We start from the raw sequence: 23470 nt of genomic DNA, 5'->3' as shown, positions 1-23470 counted from the left end.
CGGCAAATTGGAGGAACAGCACCTCATATTTCGCTTGGGCAGCTTACACCCCAGAGGTATGAACATTGACTTCTCTAACTTTAGATAGCTCCTCTGTTCCTCTTTTTCCCCTCCCCCTTCCCAGTTCTCCCACTGTCTTCCTGTCTCCAACTACATCCTTTTTTGTCCGCCCCCTCCCCTGACATCAGTCTGAAGAAGGGTCTCGACCTGAAATGTCACCCATTCCTTCTCTCCTGAGATGCTGGCTGACCCGCTGAGTTACTCCAGCTTTTTGTGATATCTTCAATTATTATTTTTGCATAGTATTTTTCTTTTCACCATCCTGTATAACTTATGTGAAATTTATACTTTGTGTGTTGTGTGAGTGACTGTGTGTGTGATGCTGCTGCAAACAAGATTTTAGTTTAGTTTTGCAACACAACAGGGAAACAGGCCCTTCGGCTCACTGAGTTCATGCCGACCATCAGTCGGACATTCACACTGGTTCTATATTATACCACTTTCTCATCCACTCCCTACACAGTGGGGGCAATTTACAGAGACCAATTAACCTACAAATCTGCACATCTTTGGGATGTGGGAGGAAACCAAAGCACCCAGAAGAAACCAAAGCCATCACAGGGTAACATGCAAACTCCACACAAAGAGAACCCATGTCAAGATGGAACCCAGGACTCCAGTGGTGTGAGCCAGCAACTCTGCCAACTGCGCTAGTCCGACACCCTACAATTTTTGTTTTGCTATCACCCACTGTATTTGTGCAGATGACAATAAACTGGACTTGACTCTGCTTGGCATGACTTGGGTTGTTGTTTCTGTGAAGTTAGCAGATGAAAGGGGCTCACGTTGTCAACCTCCCCATGGTGAGCCCTGTCAACTGACCTCAGTCAGGCGAACGACAATAAACAGAGACAGCAGAAGCAGAAGCAGCTTCAGAACTTTTGCTGCCTCAAACGCAAGAAGAAGCAGATGAAAACCAACAATAACTTGGCATTGGTTTACAGAATAGGCCTGGCCAGGAATACTGGTGAACTATCTTCTCTCCATACTATGTATATCATCCTTTAAGTCTATCTTAGCTTGGGACATAAGTGTAATTGCTCGGTTACATCGGCGCATTCATTCCTCAGCATGATATCAGCGAACATAAATTCACTGTTCAAAATCCATGGCACATTGCATCAGGCCAGGGTAGGAACAGAATTCCATGTATAATCCATTAGATTCTAGCGATGGCTTGACATAAAGGCCAGTTCCTCTTCCAAACCAGAGGCCTCAGGTATTCAGCCTAATACCCTTGCACACTCCAACTGTCACAGCTCCTGAACCTTGCCGCAGATGAAAACATTGTTTAATATTAGACCATGTGGACCTGTTGGGCCCAAACCTCTCTTGTATTGGTGCAGCACCCTCTCCTCCCCCACTCCTCTCCCCCCTCCCCTCTCTCCCACTCAGGGAGTTTAACTCAGTCACTAAACTGCAATATTACTCACAAGCAATGCAACAGAATGAAAAATCAAAAGAGACCATCAACTCCACTACAAACTTGTAATGGTCTGCTGCCAACTGGCCTAGGACAATGAAATAACAGAATACAGCATTTAATTTCAACAACGGGTCATTTTTTAATCTGCAGAATAGTCCGTTCAATCATTTGTGAGGTTTCAATAAAACCAGTTGGATTGGAAGACCATAACGCAAAAAAAAAAATAATATGGGGAAATCAGTCAGAAAGTCAGATCAGATACAAGCAAGGATAATGAATCACACTTAATTAAACAGGAAATTTAATGTAGGGACCTGGTGTGGAAGAGATAAAGGTGGAATAATCTTCCTCTATTCTCCTTGTCACCCAATAACTAACTGGGCATATCCAACACAGTTTTCAAACAGGCAATGGCATTCGCTCAACAAGTTAACTGAGTGCACTTTACACAATATTCCCCACAGATGTTGCTCATCACGCTGAATTCTTCCAGCACTTTGTTATATAATTCTCCATTTAGTTCAGTCAGAAGAGAGCACCTCTCATGTTTTCACACAGAGTGTAGTTGATATATGGAATGAGTTGACAAGTACAATAATACCATTTAAAAGACACTTGTAGAGGGTACATGGATGGAATAGGTTTAGTGGGATATGGTCCAAACTTGGGCAAATAGAACTAGCACAGTTGGGAGTTTTGCTCAACCGACTTCGGGAGCTCTAACCGCAGGAGCTTCGACCACCCCGAAGCGGGAGTTGGGCCAAAGGGCCTGTTTCTGTGCTGTTTGACTATAACCTTTGGTAAAAGTCCCACACAGCTGTCTGAAAAAAGGCGGGGACATTTCTGTTAACAATCATCAGACCTATAAAAGTTGAATGATCTGCAAAGTCCCAACCAGCAGAAGAATGGATGTGAATCATCTTGCATGTGGCCTGCTGGGCGGAAACTAACACCCAAATAGTCCTGTCAACATTAAAGAAGTTTGTAGTTCAAGTCAAGACACATTGAGTTCATTGTCATATGCACAAGTATAGTAAGGTACAGGTACAATGAAAATCTTGCTGCAGCAGCACACAGGCACAGACTCAGGCCAACACACAAAAACACAAATTAAATGAGTTCTGCATAAAACAAGACGTTCATACGAATCAGAATGTGAAGAGCTGGCCCATGGTAGTACAAGAGGTTCTATTGTTTAAATAGGATTAGGATGGTTCAGGTTGGTTCAAGTACATGATAGTTATAGGAAAGTAGGTGTTTGTGAGCCTCCACACTAGGGACAATTTACAATTTTACCAAAAAGTTAATTAACTTACAAACCTGCATGTCTTTGGAGTGTGGGAGGAAACTGGAGCACCTGGAGAAAACCCATGTGGTCAAAGGTCAGTTTATTGTCACGGGTGCCAATTAAGGTACAGTGAAACTCAAATTACCATACAGCCATACTAAAAAAAAGCACCAACACACACAACTACATAATAGTTAACATAAACATCGACCACTGTGGATTCCCCACATTCCTCACTGTGATGGAAGGCAATAAAGTCTAATCGTGCTCGCTCCGGCAACACATATACTAAAAATTGGAACGATACAGAGATTAGCATGGCCCCTGAGCAAGGATGACACACAAATTCGTGAAGCATTCCATATTTTAAAAAAAAAGTCTAAGCTTCTTCCTCTTTATTCCCCCGCATCTGGGTAGTCGAAACTCCTGTGGTTAGAGCTCTCGAAGTCGGTCCCTAACCAGGGACCATGAGCTCCATGATGTTAAGTCCGCAGGCGCCCACGGTTGGTCTCCAGCAGAGGCTGCCAATTCCACGATGTTAGGCCGCATTGCGGACGGAGATACAATACGGAAAAAAATTGCATCTCCGTCAAGGTAAGAGATTTTAAAAAGTTTCCCCCACTCCCCTCCCCCACATAACACAAGCTAAAGAACACTAAAACATACATTTAACACATACTAAAAAACATCAAAGCAGGAAGGGACGAGACGGACTGTTAGTGAGGCAACCATTATGGGCGCCACCCGGTGGTCAGTTGGTCAGAAGGAGAACATATAAACTCCATTTAGACAACACCCATAGTCAGGATAGATCCCGGGTCTCTGGTGCTGATAGGCAGCAACTCTACCGCTGCGTCACCGTGCCGCCCTGAGTTGTAGCTGGAAGCACACAATGTATGGTCTTCTGGTCTGCCTGCTGTTCATGGATCCACATTCTGGCTGACTTCAACTCACCAACCTTGCCTTGCCTTCTCATTATTATTGTGGAATCCCTCAACAACCTCACTCCTTCCTTTTCGCTGTCATCTTCTGATGTCCTCCATACTTCTGAGGAATCTACGATCTCTGAGTTCTGGCCTCTTGATCAGACCCTGAATTCACTTATTTCACCATTGGTGGCTGTGCATTCTGATCCTGATCCTGGATTTCTCTCTCCTTACATTTCCTTTCTCTCTCAACATGCTCTTTAAAAGCACTCTCTAATACTGAGCATCTCTCCTGATAGTCCAAAGTAGCTCAAATTGTATTTGTTAATGCTTCTGTCAAGTGACTTGAAACATTTAGCAATGTTAAAGGTGCTCCATAAACACGTTGTTATACATTTGCTATTCTAACCACCTTGAACATGACACTGATGGAGCGTGACTGTTAATTGACAATGTCTAAAATTGCTTCCGTTTAAAATTTTTGTTTTTCCTCATTTTTAAAAATTTACTGCCCTATTTTAAATGTCACTGTTGCTCTGGTGTCATATCTTTGTGGATAATTTATATTGGCAATAAACACTTTCAATTTCTGCTACTGTCTTTGGCATTTAGCACTTCCCTTGACTAAGGCCACTGTTGAATTCTGACAGGCATCTGTTATGTTGCAAGCAGAGACCAGTCCTGAATGTAAAGGGTGAGTGAGCAGACATACAGTGGTGTCAAAATTTGACCTTTGTTGTTTGGGCTAAGTGTTCAGTGCAGTAACATATGCACATTCAGCACCACTCCTGAAAATGGATTTCAATTGACTTGCATGTCCCAATGTGCATTTTAAAACATTCTGTTCATATTAGTGATTTTATGTCATAGTGATATTTCAATTTGTTTCTGTTTCATTTTTTCCTCTATTTCTTAAAGGTGCAAGATGTACTCGATGGCAGCACAGTGGCACAGCTGGTAGAACTGCTGTCTCACAACGCCAGAGATCCGGATTTGATCCTGACCTTGGGAGTTGTCTGTGTGGAGTTTGCACATTCTCCCTGTGACCATGTGGGTTTCCTCCAGGTGCTTCACTTTCCTCCATCATTCAAAAGACGGCAGGTTTGCAGGTTAATTGGCCTCTGTAAATTGCCCCGATGTGTAGGTAATGGATGTGAAAGTGGGATCACATAGGAGTATAATTGAATAAATTATATTCAGAATGGGAGAAGTTTCTTTCATTCTAAATAGTTCTCAATGTTGTAGATCTAATTAGGAAATAAAGTGCCAGTTGCACTAACATGGACACATTTTCTCTTTGAATTCTAAAGAATCACACTACAAAAGATTCAAGAGTTGGATGCGTACATTAAACAGTAAAAAGAGACACATCACATTATCCAGCCAGAAATGGGTTATTCCCCCATCAGTCAACATTAATCTGCTGTGTGACTGGAATTAATATTCCAAAAATACCCTACATTTTCTGACCATGCTTCACTAATTATGTCTTGCTGCCATGAAACTGAAAACACAAAAGACTGTAGATGCTGGATTTAGCAACAAAAACTGCTGGAGGAACTCAGCAGGCCAGGTACCATCTGTGGAGTCAACGTTTCGAGGCAAGACCATTCTTCTGGACTGAGGAGCTGTCCATTTCTTTACATAGATGCTGGCTGACTGGCTGAGTTCCACCAACAGTTTGTTTTTGCTTGTAATGATTATGCTCTGCAGCACCTGTAATCTGGCTTGGGTGCCAAGTGGGATGTCTGGAACCGGAGTTAGACTCCCCGAGGTAGACGATAGAGGCACAGGCAAGCACTGAGAAAGAGCGGCAGATCGACTGTCGGTGCCTGTAATCCGGTTTCCTTTTCACCAGAGGGGCTGCCTGTCCTGCTGACTTATTCCAACATTGGTCTATCTTTGGTTTAAACCAACATCTGCAGTTCCTTCCGACACATGAATATGCCCCGTTTGTTTCTTAAACACTTCCTGTTACAGTCATATAGCATGGAAGCAGGGCCTTCGGTCCAACTTGCCCATGCCAACCAAGATGCCTCACCTACACCAGTCCCACCTGCCCAAATTCAGCCCACATCCCTCTAAACCTTTACTAACCATGTAGTTGTCCAAATGTATTTTAAATGTTGTTATCGAACCTGTCTCAACTACACCCTCTGGCAGCTTGTTCCATAGACCCACCACCCTGAGTGTGAAAAAGTTGACCCTCAGGTTCCTATTAAATCTTTCCTCTCTCATCTTAAACCTATGTCCCCTTGTTCATTATTCCCTTAGTCTGGGTAAAAGACTGCATATTTATCCAATCTATTCTCCGCATGACATTACGCATCTCTATAAGGTTCTGCCAGCTAATTGACTGAAATGATTGTAATATATTCAGAAACATTAAAACACTGTGTGCATACATCAAAAACAGTATTAGTCGGTAAGCAAGAAATGGCATTGACTTGTGTGCATGTTGACTCTTCACACTCCAGCCTTGTCTTGTAAACTACATGGGTCTCCTGCCCAACTGGAATATAACATGTTCGCACACTGAGTGCAGAGCACAGAGTTGCCATGCTTATTCAATCTTTGTAATTCTAGTATTAATATTCACTCTCTATAAAGTATACTCGAGCTATATTCGCTTTCCCGAATCAAATTTGTTAAGTTTAGTTTAGAGATTCAGTGCGGAAACAGGTCCTTCGCCACCACGATTCTGAGCCGACCAGCAATCCCCGTACACTAGCACTATCCTACACACAAGGGATAACTTTACAATTTTTTTTACTGAAGCCAATTAACCTACAAGATTGTTCCCGATGTTGGGGAAGTCCAGAACAAGGGGTCACAGTTTAAGGATAAGGGGGAAGTCTTTTAGGACCGAGATGAGAACGTTTTTTTTCACACAGAGAGTGGTGAATCTGTGGAATTCTCTGCCACAGAGGGTAGTTGAGGCCAGTTCATTGGTTATATTTAAGAGGGAGTTAGATGTGGCCCTTGTGGCTAAAGGGATCAGGGGGTATGGAGAGAAGGCAGGTACAGGATACTGAGTTGGATGATCAGCCATGATCATATTGAATGGCGGTGCAGGCTCGAAGGGCCGAATGGCCTACTCCTGCACCTATTTTCTATGTTTCTATGTTCTAAATGAATGAAAGATATCCGAAAAGTGACGATGATCCCTGTACTGACTGACATGTGGAAGAAATATATATTTTTAAGTCTACATTGGTCCCATAGCAGAAGCGTCCACGTCACAAGGCTGGAAACTGGAAGTGTCCTGAGCTAATTCTGTTACTACCATCCACTGATTGTCGCTGGAAGCTTGCGCCCTTTTCAGGACGGACAATGATAGTGATGCAACATTTCAATGATGGACACGAAAGAAGAAGTCTACATTGCACCCTAGGAATGAATGACATTACAGTGGCGAGGGAGTTTTACTGTTTCTTACCTATACGACATGTGTGATAGGCCAGATCAGAGGAACTTCACTCTCAATGTTGGTGTGATTTTTCTTTTAGACCATTGTAGGAGCTCGATGCCATGCAATTCGTGATGCCCAGATCCTGGAGAAGGAACAGATAACAAAGGGAGGAACTGAAGGGAATCCACATTAGTCAGAAAATGGTGTTAGGTAAACTGTTGGGACTGAAGGCAGATAAATCCCCAGGGCCTGATGGTTGGCACCCCAGAGTAGTCAAGGAGGTGGCCCTAGAAATCGTGGAGGCATTGCTGATCATTTTCCAATGTTCTCTCGACTCTGGATCATTTCCTGTGGACTGGAGGGTAGCCAATATAACTCCACTTTTTAAGAAAGGGGGAGAGAAAACGGGGAATTATAGAGCAGTTAGCCTTAGATCAGTAGTGGGGAAGATGATGGAGTCAATTATTAAAGATGTTATAGCAGCGCATTTGGAAAGCAGTGACGGGATCAATCAGTCAGCATGGATTTATGAAGGGGAAATCATGCTTGTTTAATCTTTTGGAATTTTTTGAGCATGTAACAAGTAGAATGGATAAGGGAGAGCCAGTGGATGTGGTGCATCTGGACTTACAAAAAGCTTTTAACAAGGTCCCACACAAGAGTTGGGGATAGTGTATTGACATGAATAGAGAACTGGTTAGCAGATAGGAAGCAAAGAGTAGGAATTAACAGGTCCTTTTCAGAATGGCAGGCAGTGACTAGTGGGGTGATGCAAGGCTCGGTGCTGGGACCCCAGTTGTTTACAATATATATTAACAATTTAGACGAAGGAATTAAATGAAACATCTCTAAGTTTGCGGATGACACAGAGCTGGGAGGCAGTGTGAGCTGCGAGGAGGATGCTGTGAGACTGCAGAGTGACTTGGATAGGTTGGATGAGTAGGCAGAAGCATGGTAGATGCAGTATAATAATGTGGATAAATGTGGCGTTATCCACTTTGGTGGCAAGAACAGGAAGGCAGATTATTTTCTGAATGATGTCAGATTAAGAGAAGGGGAGGTGCAATGAAACCTGGGTGTGCTTGTACATCAATCACTGAAAATAAGCACACAGGTACAGCAGGCAGTGAAGAAAGCCAATGGCATGTTTGCTTTCATTGCGAGAGGATCTGAGTTAAGGAGCGAGGAGGTCCTACTGCAGTTGTACAGGACCCTGATACTACACCTGGAGTATTGTGTGCAATGTTGGTCTCCTAATTTGAGGAAGGACATTATTGCTATTGAGGGAGTGCAGTGTAGGATCACCAGGTTAATTCCCGATATGGTGGGACTGACATATGATGAAAGAATGGGTTGACTGGGCGTGTATTTAGAAGGATGAATGGGGATCTTATAGAAGCATATAAAATTCTTAGAGGATTGGACAGGGTAGATGCAGGAAAAATGTTCCCAAAGTTGGGGGAGTCCAGAACTGGGGTCACAATTTAAGAATAAGGGATAGGCCAATTAGGACTGAGATGAGGAAAAACTTTTTCACCCAGAGTTGTGAATCTGTGGAATTCACTTCCACAGAAGGCAGTGGAGGGCAATTCACTGGATGTTTTCAAGAGAGTAGATTTAGCTCTGAGGGCTAAGAGAATCAAGGGATATGGGGAAAAAGCCGGAACGGGGTACTGATCAGCCATGATCATATTGAATGAAGGTGCAGTCTCGAGGGGCCGAATGGCCTACTCCTGCACCTATTTTCTATGTTTCTGTTTCTATATGATCCAAGTCAAATTAATCATCTCTGCCTGGACATGACCCATATCCCCATATTTCTTGCATATCCATGTGCTTATCCTGAAAGCATGTTGGATACTTTCATTTCTTCCTTATATGAAGGAAGAGTTTCTAAGTTTCTATCTTTTCATTTGTTTGTTTCAATCGGGTTGGCTTGGAAGGAGAATAGATCACACTCACATGTCGTATAAATCTGGGATTGATCTCAGTTTGAAGTCAACAAATGATTCATTCTCCAAATACCATTGGCCTTTCATGGATAGTTGCCTTGTGTGGTGGAAAATTACTTGGTGAATTTCTTCAATGAGGAGTCTGTGGTTTTACCTCATCATATAAGAAATGCTGCCTGACTCGCTGAGCTACTCCAGTACTTTGTGTTGCTTGCTCAAGTATCTTAATCATCTCTGGTCATAACCACCCTGGTAAGCTTAGTCATCATTAGGCATCCTAGGGCTAATGAATTAATATGCTGGAGCCCAATTAATAAGAATATTTAAATGTTCTGGAGCTGTGACAGTATTTTAAGGGCACTTTACAGGATTACTTACTGCTTTACAAGGAAATTAATTTGTGCTGATATCTGCAATGTAGACTTAGCCTCAGAGGACATTTTGATCCCTTTCAGAATCCGTGGATAGCTGCAATCCAAGCATTATAATTCCATTTGCACCACAGGCCACATTGTGATTGAATTCCTTGCAGACAGAACTTAATTCCTAAACTGCTGGAAATGATCTCTGAGAATCTGCCAGTAGCTTTAAACTCTGATTTAAATATTCCGTGACACAAATATGAGTTGGTATTGACTGACAATGAGCAACAAGCTGTAATCTTGTCTTTCCAGCTGTAATTCCAGCTGTGCATTCTCCACTTGCTTTGCAGACGAATGAGTGTGTGTAATGCTCATTGGTGTCTTGATAGTTGCATCTTAGTTTTAGTTTAGTTTAGAGATGCAGCGCGGAAACAGACCCTTCGGCCCACCTTGTCAGCACCGACTAGCGATCCCCGCATATCAACACTATCCTACACACACGAGGGACAATTTTTACATTTACCAAGCCAATTAACCTACATACCTGTACATCTTTGGAGTGTGGATGGAAACCGAATATCTCAGAGAAACCCCACACAGGTCACGGGGAGAACGTGCAAACTCTGTACAGACAGCACCCATAGATGCGATCGAACCTGGGTCTCCGGCGTTGTATTCACTGTAAGGCAGCAACTCTCCTCTGTGCTACCGTGCCGCCCTGTTGCATTGATATTTACCCAGCCCATAACCACTAACTGATATGCCGGGGAGATGATGCATTAGATCTCATCTTCTGCAGCAGCAAGGGATTGCCAAGTGGAGAGGGGGGCAGTTCAGGAATGTTCCTGAGTTCTCCTTGGAAAGCTGTAACATTCCTACTGGCTCATGATAATCCCCCTTGTATTTGGAATGGAAAGGTGGCATTCAGAATGGTACTGAGGATCCAGTATCCCTTCTCCGGGACTGCACAAGAGCCCAATGTCATACGTGGAGCGACCACAACACCTCTCAGTCTGCCTGCCTGCCCCCTCAAGCACCTTCTGTCCTCGCTGTAGTAAACCTTAGGGATCCCACATTAAACCTCATTGACCCACAGATTGAGTGGAAGCATTGATGCACAACTTAAAATTCCTCTGAGTCAATATCACTAACAACTTCTCCTGGACCATCCATATTGAAGCAATGACCAAGCTGGCACACCAATTCCTCTACTTCCTGAGAAAGCGTAGGAGGTTTGGCATGTCCCCTACAACTCTCACCAACTTCTACAGATGAACCATTGAAAGCATTTTATCAGGATGCATCACAGCCTGGTTTGGGAACAGCTCCATCCAGGACTGTAAGAAATTGCAGTGAATTGTGGACGCAGCCCAGACCATCACAGATAAAGGAATATATTGGACAGACAGGAGAGAAAAACAGAATTAATGTCCGTTGAACACCTCCGCTCAGTCTGCCTAAACCTACATGATCTCCTGGTTGCTCAACACTTTAACTCCCCCTCCCATTCCCACACTGACCTTTTGTTTGTCCTGGGCCTCCTCCACCGTCAGAGGCCCAGCGCAAATTGGAGGAACAACACCTCATATTTTGCTTGCGCAGCTTACACCCCAGTGGAAGAGACATTTACCTCAAACTTCAAGTAACCCTTTCATTCCGTCTCTGTCCATCCCTCCCCCTTCCTAGTTCTCTGACCAGTCTGATTAAATTTTATCTGTGTGCTTCATTGTCACCTTTTCCTAGCTAACAATGATCTATTCTACATTTTCCTTGAACCCCGCCCCATTTGTTGTCTCGTTTTCGCACCTTACATTTCCTTATCTGTGTCTCCCTCTCCCCGACTCCCAATCTGAAGAAGGGTCTCGACCTGAAACGTCACCTATTCCTTCTATCCAGAGATGCTGTTTGTCCCGCTGTCACTCCAGGAAGCCAAATACAAAGCTCAAAATGGGAATGGGATGGAGAATTAAACACACAGGTGACTGGATCCTCAGAGCCACTTTTGTGGACAGACAGGAGGTGGTGTACAAAGTTTTGTGGTTCCTGTTTATTTTTGTTTTCTCATGAATGTCAAATATGGCACATTAACATGGAAGAACTACAAGAAAATCGTTGCTTCACCTGATAGGAGAATTCGAGCCCCTGGATGGTGGGAAGGGTAGAGGTAAAAGTGCAGAGGTTGTATTCTCTGCAATTGAATGGGAAAGTGCCATGAGAAAGGAAATGGATATTGGTGGAGATGGAACAGTGAACCAGGAAAGCATGAAGGAACCAGTCCTTTGGGAATGATAAAAGGTGCAAAGATGTGCATGGTGGTGGAATCTTTCTGAAGGTGCAGGAAATTTCTTCCAATAAAACCATGTGATCTTGTTGACTGAGCACTCTTTCTGACTAACCAAGTAGCATAGCAAACCAAATTAGAGTTTAAGCTTTGATTCCTTAAATAAAACAAACTTAGAGGAAGGGATTACTAAATACATTCCAGTTGACATGCTTTAATATAGTAATCCAATACTTGCCATGATATCCCACACACTTCCTACTAAGTATTAGTCATACAGCCATGGGGCTTGTATGCTTTCAACATAATGCAGTACCTGATGTATTTTGGGGAGTTTAAGTACTGTGAGATGACTGATTCCTTTCAATTTAGATTTGAAAGAATCTCCACACATTTCTCATTTAGTTTTCCATCAGCCACAGAGCAACCTGGACACCATTCAAAATTATGCTGTCAGGAACAATAATTCTTGAAGTTTCTTCAATTTGATTCAACTTGCTACGTGGTGGAAATTTCTGTAAATCAATTTGATTTGCTTCGATCAATTTTCCAGAAAAATCACAGTATTAAGATTCATACAAAATTGCTTCTGCCAATGCTTCTTAATGACTGATATGACTTCGTTCAAATATTAAGTCTTCAGTATTCAAAGTAGAAATATAATTGCAGGGCTTTAAATTTTAATGGTGAGTTTTTTTAAAGGAATTTAAAGATACCGTTTGAAAGATATTACAACACAATCCTCTTTATGACTCTTTTTTGATATCAACCTTGTCTGTAAATTGTCCCCAGTCTGCAGAGAACTAGAGTTTTCACACCGTGACTGTCCCGAAATTAAACTGATGTTCTTACCTCAAAAAAAATCTTCTCAGATGAAATAATTGAACCGAATACTTTTGCAGATATTTACCAGTCTTCTCGTTTATTTGTTTGCTCCTGAATATCAATATTAGCCCCCACAGTGCGCCTTCCTCGGGAACACGGCCCGACGGGCGGCAGGGCGGCGCGACATGGTGGCGCAGCGCTAGAGTTGCTGCCTTCCAGCCAATGTGGCGCCAGAGACCCGAGTTCGATCCCGACAGCAGGTGATGTCTGCGCTGAGTTTGTACGTAGGTTTTCTCCCACACTATAGATTTGTTAGGTTAATTGGCTTGATGTATGTGTAAAATTGTCCCTAGTGTGTGCAGGAGAGCGTTAATGTGCGAGGATCGCTGGTCGGTGCAGAAGGTGGGCCCAAGGGCCTGTTTCCGCGCTGTATCTCTAAACTAAATTAAACTCCAGTGATCAACAAGTAGCCAATTCACTGGATGTATTCAAGAGAGAGTTTGATATAGCTCGGGGCGAATGGAATCAAGGGATGTGGGGAGAAGCCAGGAATGGGGATGATCGGCCAAGATCATATTGAATAGTGGTGCTGGCCTGCACCTATTTTCTATGTTTCTATACTGGAATATCCCTTCTGCCCACAAAGTCACTGACTATTTCCAGTGATCAGGCAGTGGCCAAAGTTGGGAAAGTGGAGAGCATTATTTGGCCACAGAAGTGCCACCTAAGATACAAGAGACATACACATATATAAACATATATGTATATATGTATATATGTTTGGCCACATGCCAGCACAGGCAGTGTATTTGGCCAGTTGACTGTGTCTTGTTCTACAGATGTTCCCTGACTTTGTGAGTTTTCCAAACATTGTTGTTTCCTAACATTTTCTGTTATTGTTTCACATCAAGTATCAGGTTTTTTTAAATTGCCTCTCCTTCATTGTTGCTCGCATATTAGCCAATGGTCCTTCAATACACAGATGCATCAGGACAGCTAGGGATGAGCACTCAAAGCTAGTTTTGGCATTAGTGTTTGGACCTACATATTCATTTTTTTAAATCATTTTACTTTACCAGAATGATGAATTGGTGAAGGACAATCTTGAAGCAAAACTTCCTAACACTGAAACTTATACATGGGTGCTTAGTGTTTCCAAGGCTTTTCACAAATGACATTCAAATCTAAAAAGTAACCAGCTGAAGCCATGACTAAAAGCATTCAAAGTTAGAAAAAGGGTGGAGAGACTAGAACAGGATTAATTTAGTAAGGTCAGTATAAAGGATCAATTACAAATATTTTGATTTACAAAAGAGTTGCATTGCTAGAAAGCATTTTGCTTTAACCAAAAACTCAAATAAAAAATGTTCCCCATGAGCTTCAATACGCAGAGCTCCTGGATTTTGTCAAAAATATCTAAACATTAAAAAATACATCACATATTTGAAAATTAAAAAAATTGCAATGAAACATTTACGTTATAATAAAAACATACATAACACACCTCTTCAGGGTAACTGAGTGAAACATACAAGACCAAGAAGAGTCTTAACGGTGGCTCTGGACAAGATATTTCTCCTTATGGGAGAATCTGGAACAAAGGGATCAAATGAGTGAAAAAAAGTCAGTCATTTAAAGGTGAAAGGGGTATTTTTCTCATGAATCTTTGACACCATTGTTCTCAATGATGGAAGCAGATTCTTCAGAAGGGGTTGAAAGGTTACTGTGACAGGCTGAGTTGAGTTTGCGAACAGAGCAGAAGATTGAATGGACCAACAGGCTCCAGAGGCTGTGGCCTCTCTGCTCCTAATACATATCTTGTTCGTGGTGGCTATACTGATTGAAGTGGCAATAGGGAAAGGTGAGAAGCAGTTTTCGGTGGTTTTCAGATGATGATCATGATTTCAAACATAGACTTTGCTATTGGTAGTGTGGGATCATTAGGAAAGGTGTCAATGGAAATCTGGACAGCCTTATTCATCCAAAAGCCTTCTTGAAGGGAGCCATTTTAGTGGTGGTGTAATGCCAGTGTCTTGTTCCTCTTGTGATCGCAATTGCTCAAGCTCTAACAGATTTTCATTTGCAAATTCTGTCAAATGATTCTAGTAACTCTGCCACAATCTCAGCATCATTTGTCAATATCTTTAGTTTAAAGATACAGCATGGAAAAACGGCCTTCAGCCCATTGAGTACACACCAACCACTGATTACTAGTTCCCACGTTCTATATTATCCCATTTTCTCATCCACCCCTTACACATTAGGGACAATTTACAGAATCAGATTTGTCATTGCCATTTGACTCTAAAATAACAAACCTTTATCTACACTTTCATGCAAGCCTTGAATGCAGCAGGTCCATGGGCAGTAAGAATGGTGTCAGGAGCAAAAAGCTACTAGGATAGTTAATGAAGTTATCAGCAGTAACCAGATATCCAAAAACAATGTCAACAATGATTAAAAACCCTTTGGTTAATCCTGGCACGCCTGCCACAAAAAGGATATATAATTCTGGGAGGCACGATGGCACAGCGGTAGAATTGTTGCCTTACAGCAAATGCAGCGGAGACATGGGTTAGAATCCCGACTACGGGTGCTGAAGGGACTGTTACCACGCTGTTTCTCTAAACTATACTAAAATGCCATCTGAAATATTCAAGGCAGCCATGGTGGTCTGAATCTATTGGCAGTTTTGTTTCACCAGCATCCTCACATTCCATCAAGTCTCTTCATAATGACTTCACTTTTGGCCGGATCATCAACTTAGGGGCATGTACTGTTGATTCGGATCTAACTACAGTTAATCCAGTATTCTGACTGTTAATTCTGCCCATTATATCATTAAATATGTGTCCAGAGGTACCATTCTGGGTAGGAACCTTTGTTGTGTCTGCAGAGTTTAGGCCTGTTGATGCTGCAGGATTTAATGCGCAGCACAACCTCAACTTTTGCATCAAAACAATTGCTCTCAGCTTAATATTAATGCTTAGAGCTTGTCATGATTTCTTAGCACAGGAGCAATCCTCATAAGTACTGGAACTTTTTAAATGCCATTGCGCACACAATTATAGACAATTGGTGCAGGAGGCCATTCGGCCCTTCGAGCCAGCACCGCCATTCAATGTGATCATGGCTGATCATTCTCAATCAGTACCCCGTTCCTGCCTTCTCTTCATACCCCCTGACTCCACTATCCTTAAGAGCTCTATCTAGCTCTCTCTTGAATGCATTCAGAGAATTGGCCTCCACTGCCTTCTGAGGCAGAATTCCACAGATTTAATAATAATAATAATAATAATGCATTTTATTTATATAGCGCTTTTCATATACTCAAAGACGCTTTACAGAGATTTTGAGAACATAGGGAAATGAATAAATAGATAAATAAGTAAATAAATAAATGAACAGAGAAAGGAGACAGAAGGTGAGGTGACCTTCAGTGGTTGAAGGCAGTACTGAACAGGTGAGACTTCAGCGATGTTTTGAATGTGGTGAGTGTGGAGGAGTCTCTAACGGTTTGGGGTAGTGAGTTCCATAGGGTGGGAGCAGCGATGGAGAAAGCCCTGTCCCCCCAGGATCTGAGTTTGGTCCGGATGTGGGGGGATAGGAGATTGCCAGCGGCAGAGCGGAGGGTGCAGGTGGGAGTGTGCCTGTGGAGGAGGTCGGTCAGGTAGGATGGGGCCAGGTTATGGAGGGCTTTGTGGGGTTATGAGGAGGATTTTGTACTGGATTCTCTGGGGGATGGGGAGCCAGTGGAGTTTATAAAGGACGGGGGTGATATGGTCACGGATCGAGGTGTGTGTGAGTAGACGGGCAGCGGAGTTTTGAATGTATTGAAGTTTATTGATGATTTTTGAGGGTGCGCCATAGAGGAGGCTGTTGCAGTAGTCCAGACGGGAGGTGATGAAGGCGTGGATGAGGGTTTCTGCAGCTGTGGAGGAGAGGGATGGACGGAGACGGGCAATGTTTTTGAGGTGGAAGAAGGCTGTCTTTGTGATGTGTTTGATGTGTTTGTCGAAGGAGAGGGTTTGATTGAGGATGAAGTTTTGGGTGGATTTGGTGAGCGTTTTTGGACCAATGATGATGATTTCAGATTTGTTGCAATTGAGTTTGAGGAAGTTTGATTGAAGCCAAGATTTTATTTCAGTGATGCAGTTTGTCAGTGTAGAGTGTGTGGTGGGGGAGATTGACTTGGTGGAGATGAGGAGCTGGATATCATCGGCGAAGCAGTGGAAGTTGAGACCATGACGGCGGATTAATTGACCAAGGGGGAACAGGTAGAGGATGAAGAGGAGGGGGCCAAGGACTGAGCCTTGGGGGACACCTTGGGGGAGGGGAGCGGTGGGGGATTTACAGTTGTTAATGGAGATGAACTGGTGTCTGTCAGAGAGGTAAGATTTGAACCAGGATAGGGCTGTGCCGGTGATGTTAAGGGAGGTTTCAAGTCGGGTGAGGAGAATGGAGTGATTTATGGTGTCAAAGGCGGCGCTGAGGTCAAGTAGGATGAGGATGTTGAGGTTGCCAGCGTCGGAGGAGAGGAGAATGTCGTTTACAACTCTCTGACTGAAAAAGTTTTTCCTCATCTCAGTTCTAATTGGCCTACCCCTTATTCTTAAACTGTGGCCCCTTGTTCTGGACTACCCCAACATTGGGAACATGTTTCCTGCCTCTAACATGTCCAACCCCTTAATAATCTTATACGTTTCGATAAGATCCCCTCTCATCCTTCTAAATTCCGGTGTATACAAGCCTAGTCGATACAGTCTTTCAACATACGACAGTCCCGCCATTCCGGGAATTAACCTAGTAAACCTACGCTGCATGCCCTCAATAGCAAGAATATCCTTCCTCAAATTTGGAGACCAAAACTGCACACAGTACTCCAGGTGCGGTCTCACTAGGGCCCTGTACAACTGCAGAAGGACCTCTTTGCTCCTCTTGTTATGAAGGCCAACATTCCATTGGCTTTCTTCACTGCCTGCTGTACCTGCATGCTTCCTTTCAGTGACTGATGCACTAGGACACCCAGATCTCGTTGTATGTCCCCTTTTCCTAACTTGACACCATTCAGATAATAATCTGCCTTCCTATTCTTATCAACAAAGTGGATAACCTCACACTTATCCACATTAAACTGCATCTGCCATGCATCCGCCCACTCACACAACCTGTCCAAGTCACCCTGCAACCTCATAGCATCTTCCTCACAGTTCACACTACCACCCAGCTTTGTATCATCTGCAAATTTGCTAATGGTACTTTTAATCCCTTCATCTAAGTCATTAATGTATATTGCGGTCCCAGCACCGAGCCTTGCGGTACCCCACTAGTTACTGCCTGCCATTCTGAAAGGGACCCATTTATCCCCACTCTTTGCTTTCTATCTGTCAACCAATTTTCTATCCATGTCAGTACCCTACCTCCAATACCATGTGCTCTAATTTTGCCCACTAATCTCCTATGTGGAACCTTGTCAAAGGCTTTCTGAAAGTCAAGGTACACCACATCCACCGGCTCTCCCCTGTCAATTTTCCTAGTTACATCCTCAAAGAATTCCAGAAGATGCACCTATTGTGATTTCCCCTTCGTAAATCCATGCTGACTCGGAACGATCCTGTTACTACTATCCAAATGCTCCGCAATTTCATCTTTTATAATTGACTCCAGCGTCTTCCCCACCACTGATGTAAGACTAACTTGTCTATAATTTCCCGTTTTCTCTCTCCCTCCTTTCTTAAAAAGTGGGACATTAGCTACCCTCCAATCCACAGGAACTGATCCTGAATCTATAGAACATTGGAAAATGATCACCAATGCGTCCACAATTTCTAGCGCCACCTCCTTAAGTACTCTGGGATGCAGACCGTCCGGCCCTCGGGATTTATCAGCCTTCAGTCCCATCAGTCTACCCAACACCATTTCCTGCCTAACGTGGATTTCCTGCAGTTCCTCCGTCACCCTAGTCAAGTCAAGTCAAGTCAATTTTATTTGTATAGCACATTTAAAAACAACCCACGTTGACCAAAGTGCTGTACATCTGATTAGGTTCCAATGGAAAAAAAATGAAACATACAGTAGGATCTCTTGCCACTAGAACATCTGGGAGATTGCTTGTATCTACCTTAGTGAAGACAGATCCAAAGTACCGGTTCCACTCGTCTGCCATTATTTAGGATGTCTTCCAAATACAAATGGAACAATGCAATCTCAATCTATGTGGTATGGGAGAGAGCAAAACATCCATATACCGAGATTAGCATTCTTTACATTATAGTAAAAATACTTGGCATAGAAAAGGTAAAGAGACAGAATGTTTTTTCTCCCCAGGGGGGAAATATCAAAAGCGACAGGGCAGGGATTTAATGGGAAAGGATGAAAGTTTAAAGTAGCTGCGCAGGGTAACATTTATTTAACACAATGGTTGTTGCCTGGAACGAGGTGTCAGGGGTAGAGGTGGAGGCAGATACAATAGTAGCATTTCAGAAGCTTTTGGATAGACTCATGAATGTGCAAGGAATGGAGGGATATGAATCATGTATAGGCAAAAAGGATTAGTTTAATTTGACATCATGTTCGGCTCACACATCATGGGCTGAAGGACCTGTTCTATGTTTTATGTATTAATTATTGTATAAAACAAAAAGTATCAATTAAGGAAGAGGCATTGGAAGCAACAGACAGGAGGTGGAATAAAAGTTGGCATTAGCACTTTAGAACAAGAGACAAAAAGGTTTCAGCAAGATTGATGTGTTTCTGGAATGTGAGAATAAATCCCACCAATCTAATTATACAAAGAAATCCCAAAAAGTTAAAATATTCAAAGTCAACGAATGGTAAACCTCTTGTTGCAATAAATTACTTGTTCTGATAACGATCGGATACCTACGTGGAGTATGATTTGAAAAGTATTTATTTTTTAATTCCATAAAATAAGGTTTTCTGAACATATTGCTGCAATATTCTACAAATGTATTCAACCTCAGTAGATCAAAAAGGTATTGCCTACTAGATAAATATATATTTCTTGAATGCAGGAGACATTAATCATTTAATTTTCGCCAGCGCTGCTGCTCTTCGCTCCGTGTTCTGAAACAAAGCTCGGATCAAATTCTTTGCCTCAATTGGAGAAAATCCTGCTGCAAATGGTCCTTTCCCATCGGTCCATCTAAACACAAGATTAAAGGAAGTTAAAAAATGTCCGAACTTCGAATGTGCTACAAGCTTAAAATTAAGAGTGTCATCAAATTGGCTTTAAATTTAATTCCAGTTGCTGTATTTTTAACCTGGATGCCAGAATGAGTTAAAATATACTTCTGTCACAATGTTACAATCTGGCATATCAATATTTCAAAGATCGACACAAAAAGCTGGAGTAACTCAGCGAAACAGGCAGTATCTCTGGAGAGAAGGAATGGGTGACCCGAAACGTTACCCATTCCTTCTCTCCAGAGATGCTGCCTGTCCCGTTGAGTTACTCCAGCTTTTTGTGTCTATCTGCGGTTTAAACCAGCGTCTGCAATTCCCTCTTACACATATCAATATTTCATCTGTTACAAAATATTAAAGCAAGATCCCATCTAACTTTCACGAACAGAAGCCATAATCCCCACAGCAATGTTGAGGACATGAGCCCAATTCTTCATGAGCCTTGCATGTTGTCAATATTAATATCCAAGAGGACCAATGTCATATGCCTTTGTCAAAGGCCTTATGTGCCTTTGTCAAACCATCTTCCTATTAAAAAACGCCTTCACCTATATCCACCTATTACTTGCCAGGCTTTATCATGCAAATCCTCTCTTCCAGCTCCCCCCCACAACAATCAGCCTGAAGTAGGGTCCCGACCAAAAACACCACCCATCCATGTTCTCAAGAGATACTGCCTGACCCACTCGGTTACTTCAGCACTTGGTGTATTTTTTAATGCTGCCAAGGAAAATATCTGGACTTGATGAAATGACCAAATGCTAATTTGGCAAATTGAATTTATCTAAAGAACCAACTTTTACTTAGGTGTTCGTGAAGAATAACCTCAGTATTGATTTAATGAGACTCAACAAAATCTAATACCATATCCTTTCCTAAAGGAATGATTTGACTTTATCCTGTGGCCTGCTTGTAGTCCAGGATCATACCTGTCCACCAGCTCCTGCAGACTAGCCTGAAGAACTTTCATCAGCTCTTTGAATTTCAGCCATTTTGGCACATAAATTGGTATCTCTTCCTGAAAATTTTTGTTCTTGCTTTCTTCAAGTAATGGTTGAAAAATTCCAGGCCCCTCTTCAAGTATAGTTCTGCATAATGCATAAAGGCCATCAGCACTTTCCGAGGTGATGTCCTACAAGACACAAGGGACAGACTATAAAGAAAAGCAGTCAATAGAAAACTAATTGTAGAAAATCTGTGTTCACATGACATTCAGATCAAAATCTGTTTGAGTGCGATATTATTTTTGCAATCATAAAACAAATCGTCTCAAGAGCATGATTTGTATCTAATCTAAAGGCAAACAAAGTGACATGTCCACACCACGGTTGCACAAAATGTGGTGCATTTAAATTCCATACGATTGCATCAATCTGGAATTTAAATACTAGCAACAGCAATGATAACCACTGAAGTATTAAATTTGGCAAAGACCATCTAGTTTGTTTATGTCTTTCATGGAAGGAAACCTGCCTTGCTTTCCCAATTTGGCCTTGTGTAACTCAACCCACCAACATGGTCATTCTTAATGGAAATTGGAGGCAATAAATGCCACCATACCAGCAACATCCACAGTCTTTGATTGGTATCACAAAAAAACTCTCCCCATTTCATTTTCCATTACCTCCAGCATTGTGATTTTGTTCACAATATCTGTAATTGCTGTATTAAGCAAAGTTCCCAAAGCTTTGCAGTATATGTGAACTGGAAGTACATCTTGCCAAACTTTGCCCAGCCGCTTTAACTGATGAATCACCTGTCGGAACAAAAAAAACTCTGTTAATGGTTAGAATAGAACAATCTGAGTCAATTATCAGGTTAGGTTAATGGAACAGTGTGAATAATAGCATCACTCCTTAACTGAATAATTGCAAACTGAACAATTGTTGAAATCCAACAACGCTTCTGATACTAATCCTGGGGTGAAGTACAAAAGAGGGAATGAGACATACAGGAGGAAACAAATCGGGCACATGAAGCAGAGATGTCATGTAGAACTGTGACTTTGTCGGTAGTAGATCAAGGCATCCAATTTTATGCACATATTTGAGTGTCCTTCTAATAAGTGGGGTAGGCTTACACTATAACCATGTCCAACAACGTAATTTCAAGCCAAGAATAAATGTATACAACAAAACTCAATGCACAGAACTCCCTTGTTCATCTGACCTTGTGTTGCAATAAACAGTGGCCAGAATGTTGTACTCCACTTACAACCCATGGGTCTGGATAAATTTTAAACTATGCTTAGTCAATGCTGCATTGTGCACTTATGTGCATGCAACCAAGAACAAATCTGTTTCCATAACAATTATAATTAATTAGAATCAGGGTGCCCTATTTTGTGCTGTCTAATGCTTGAAATAAAATTTTCTGCAGGGCAATACAAGTAAACTCAATTGAGTGGTAACCGAGTAGTTTACAGTAATAAAAAAATGAAAATCTAATTCTGAACTAAATGAAGAAAACACCAACAGTTAAGTTGCTTTAAAGCACTCACACTACCCAGCTCCAAATTCATATTCTAAACATACACCGGGCTGAAACCTGTAATCAAATACCAAAACTTTGGATGCGTAATGAAAGTGGTTGGAATTTCTTTTTATAATCTTCAAATACATTCTTATCCAATGCCATAGAAAGGTTTGAAGTACTTCCTCAAATGAAAATTCATTTAAAAAAGGTGACATTATAAACAGGAAATGCTGATGTCAAATAGGCAGCTTTCTTTTTAATAGATCAACGGATTGGACCATGAAATTCAGATGGACCTACACTGTAAGCCCAGAATTTCCTGATATTACTCTACACGTCTGCATTATCCTCACCCTTTACCCATTGACCACGGTCATGCAGGCTCAGTAGAATAATAGTTAAACTCAGTCAAAAATAAATTAAATCAAAATATAATTAAATATGATGCATGCCATTTTTAAAAAAAGTATAATCCTCAAAAACCACAATTTAAGCCAAGTTATGTATTTCAAATGTCTGTTTTCAGGTGCAGTCAGATTTACAGTTTTTCCAAATAGAATTTGCAGCACATAGAGGCCATTTGGCCCAAATGATCTATGTCATTCTTATGTTTACATGAAACTCCCTTCCACCTTCCTCAGCCAGCAGCATATCCTTCTATTCTACATCCCCAAATATCATTATTTAATTTCTCCTTAGATGTAGCTAAATTGACATCCTTACAATCTCCTTGTGGTAGAATATTTATTGGTGCCAAATTTACATGTATTTTGATACAAAGGATGCACTAAAATCGCTGCAAAGATCCAGTCAAAGTGAAGAAACTACTTCCACTGGCATTAGTTAAGAGCAAATTAACCCAGATTTAATGGGATTGTTAAAAACATAGGAAATAGGAGGAAAACGTTTTTCAAGCAAGCAGTGACAATATGGAATTTGCTGCCTGAAATGTGGGTGGAAGCAGATTTAACCATGCCTTTCAAAAAGAGGTGGACAAAAAGGAAAGTGAGTGCAGGAATAGAGCCATGGAAAATAAATAATTAGATTGCTATTTACCAGACGTCAGCTCAGGTTCCAAGTAACAAATGGCTACTACCAAACCCCACTAATGTTAAATCTAAATTTACAATTCGGTCACATCTTGTACATTTGTTTTCTGGAGTAAAAGAACACCCACTTTCACAGCCCTTTCTGATTAGTAAAAGTTACGTTTCTCTTTTTTTGCACCAAATCTAACTGTTTTTTGTAGCCGATGGA

General features: G+C 41.9%; 1 protein-coding gene and 1 non-coding gene across 3 annotated transcripts in view; one reads left to right on the top strand and one right to left on the bottom strand.

Annotated features, from left to right (window-relative positions):
• Nucleotides 1-3038: 3038 nt before the first annotated feature.
• On the top strand, nt 3039-3143 carry LOC144608843 (U6 spliceosomal RNA). The gene has a single exon (XR_013549242.1). It is a non-coding gene; the product is annotated as a U6 spliceosomal RNA (small nuclear RNA).
• A 13756-nt stretch (nt 3144-16899) lies between these two features.
• zw10 (zw10 kinetochore protein) overlaps nt 16900-23470 on the bottom strand; it is a 30597-nt gene continuing 24026 nt past the window's right edge. Inside the window, exons 14-16 of one of the 2 annotated variants that reach the window (XM_078426715.1) lie at nt 21363-21494; nt 20668-20870; nt 16900-19697 (exon numbers count right to left, since the gene is read on the bottom strand). In XM_078426715.1, the coding sequence (XP_078282841.1) occupies nt 19577-19697; nt 20668-20870; nt 21363-21494 (456 nt within the window). In that variant the 3' untranslated portion in view covers nt 16900-19576. The remainder of the gene's footprint in view (nt 19698-20667; nt 20871-21362; nt 21495-23470) is intronic. The other variant, XM_078426716.1, reaches the window with a different exon arrangement.

The sequence above is a fragment of the Rhinoraja longicauda genome, chromosome 32 (genome assembly GCF_053455715.1).
Source record: "Rhinoraja longicauda isolate Sanriku21f chromosome 32, sRhiLon1.1, whole genome shotgun sequence".
NCBI lineage: Eukaryota > Metazoa > Chordata > Chondrichthyes > Rajiformes > Arhynchobatidae > Rhinoraja > Rhinoraja longicauda.
This window is presented reverse-complemented; position numbering and strand designations above follow the sequence as displayed.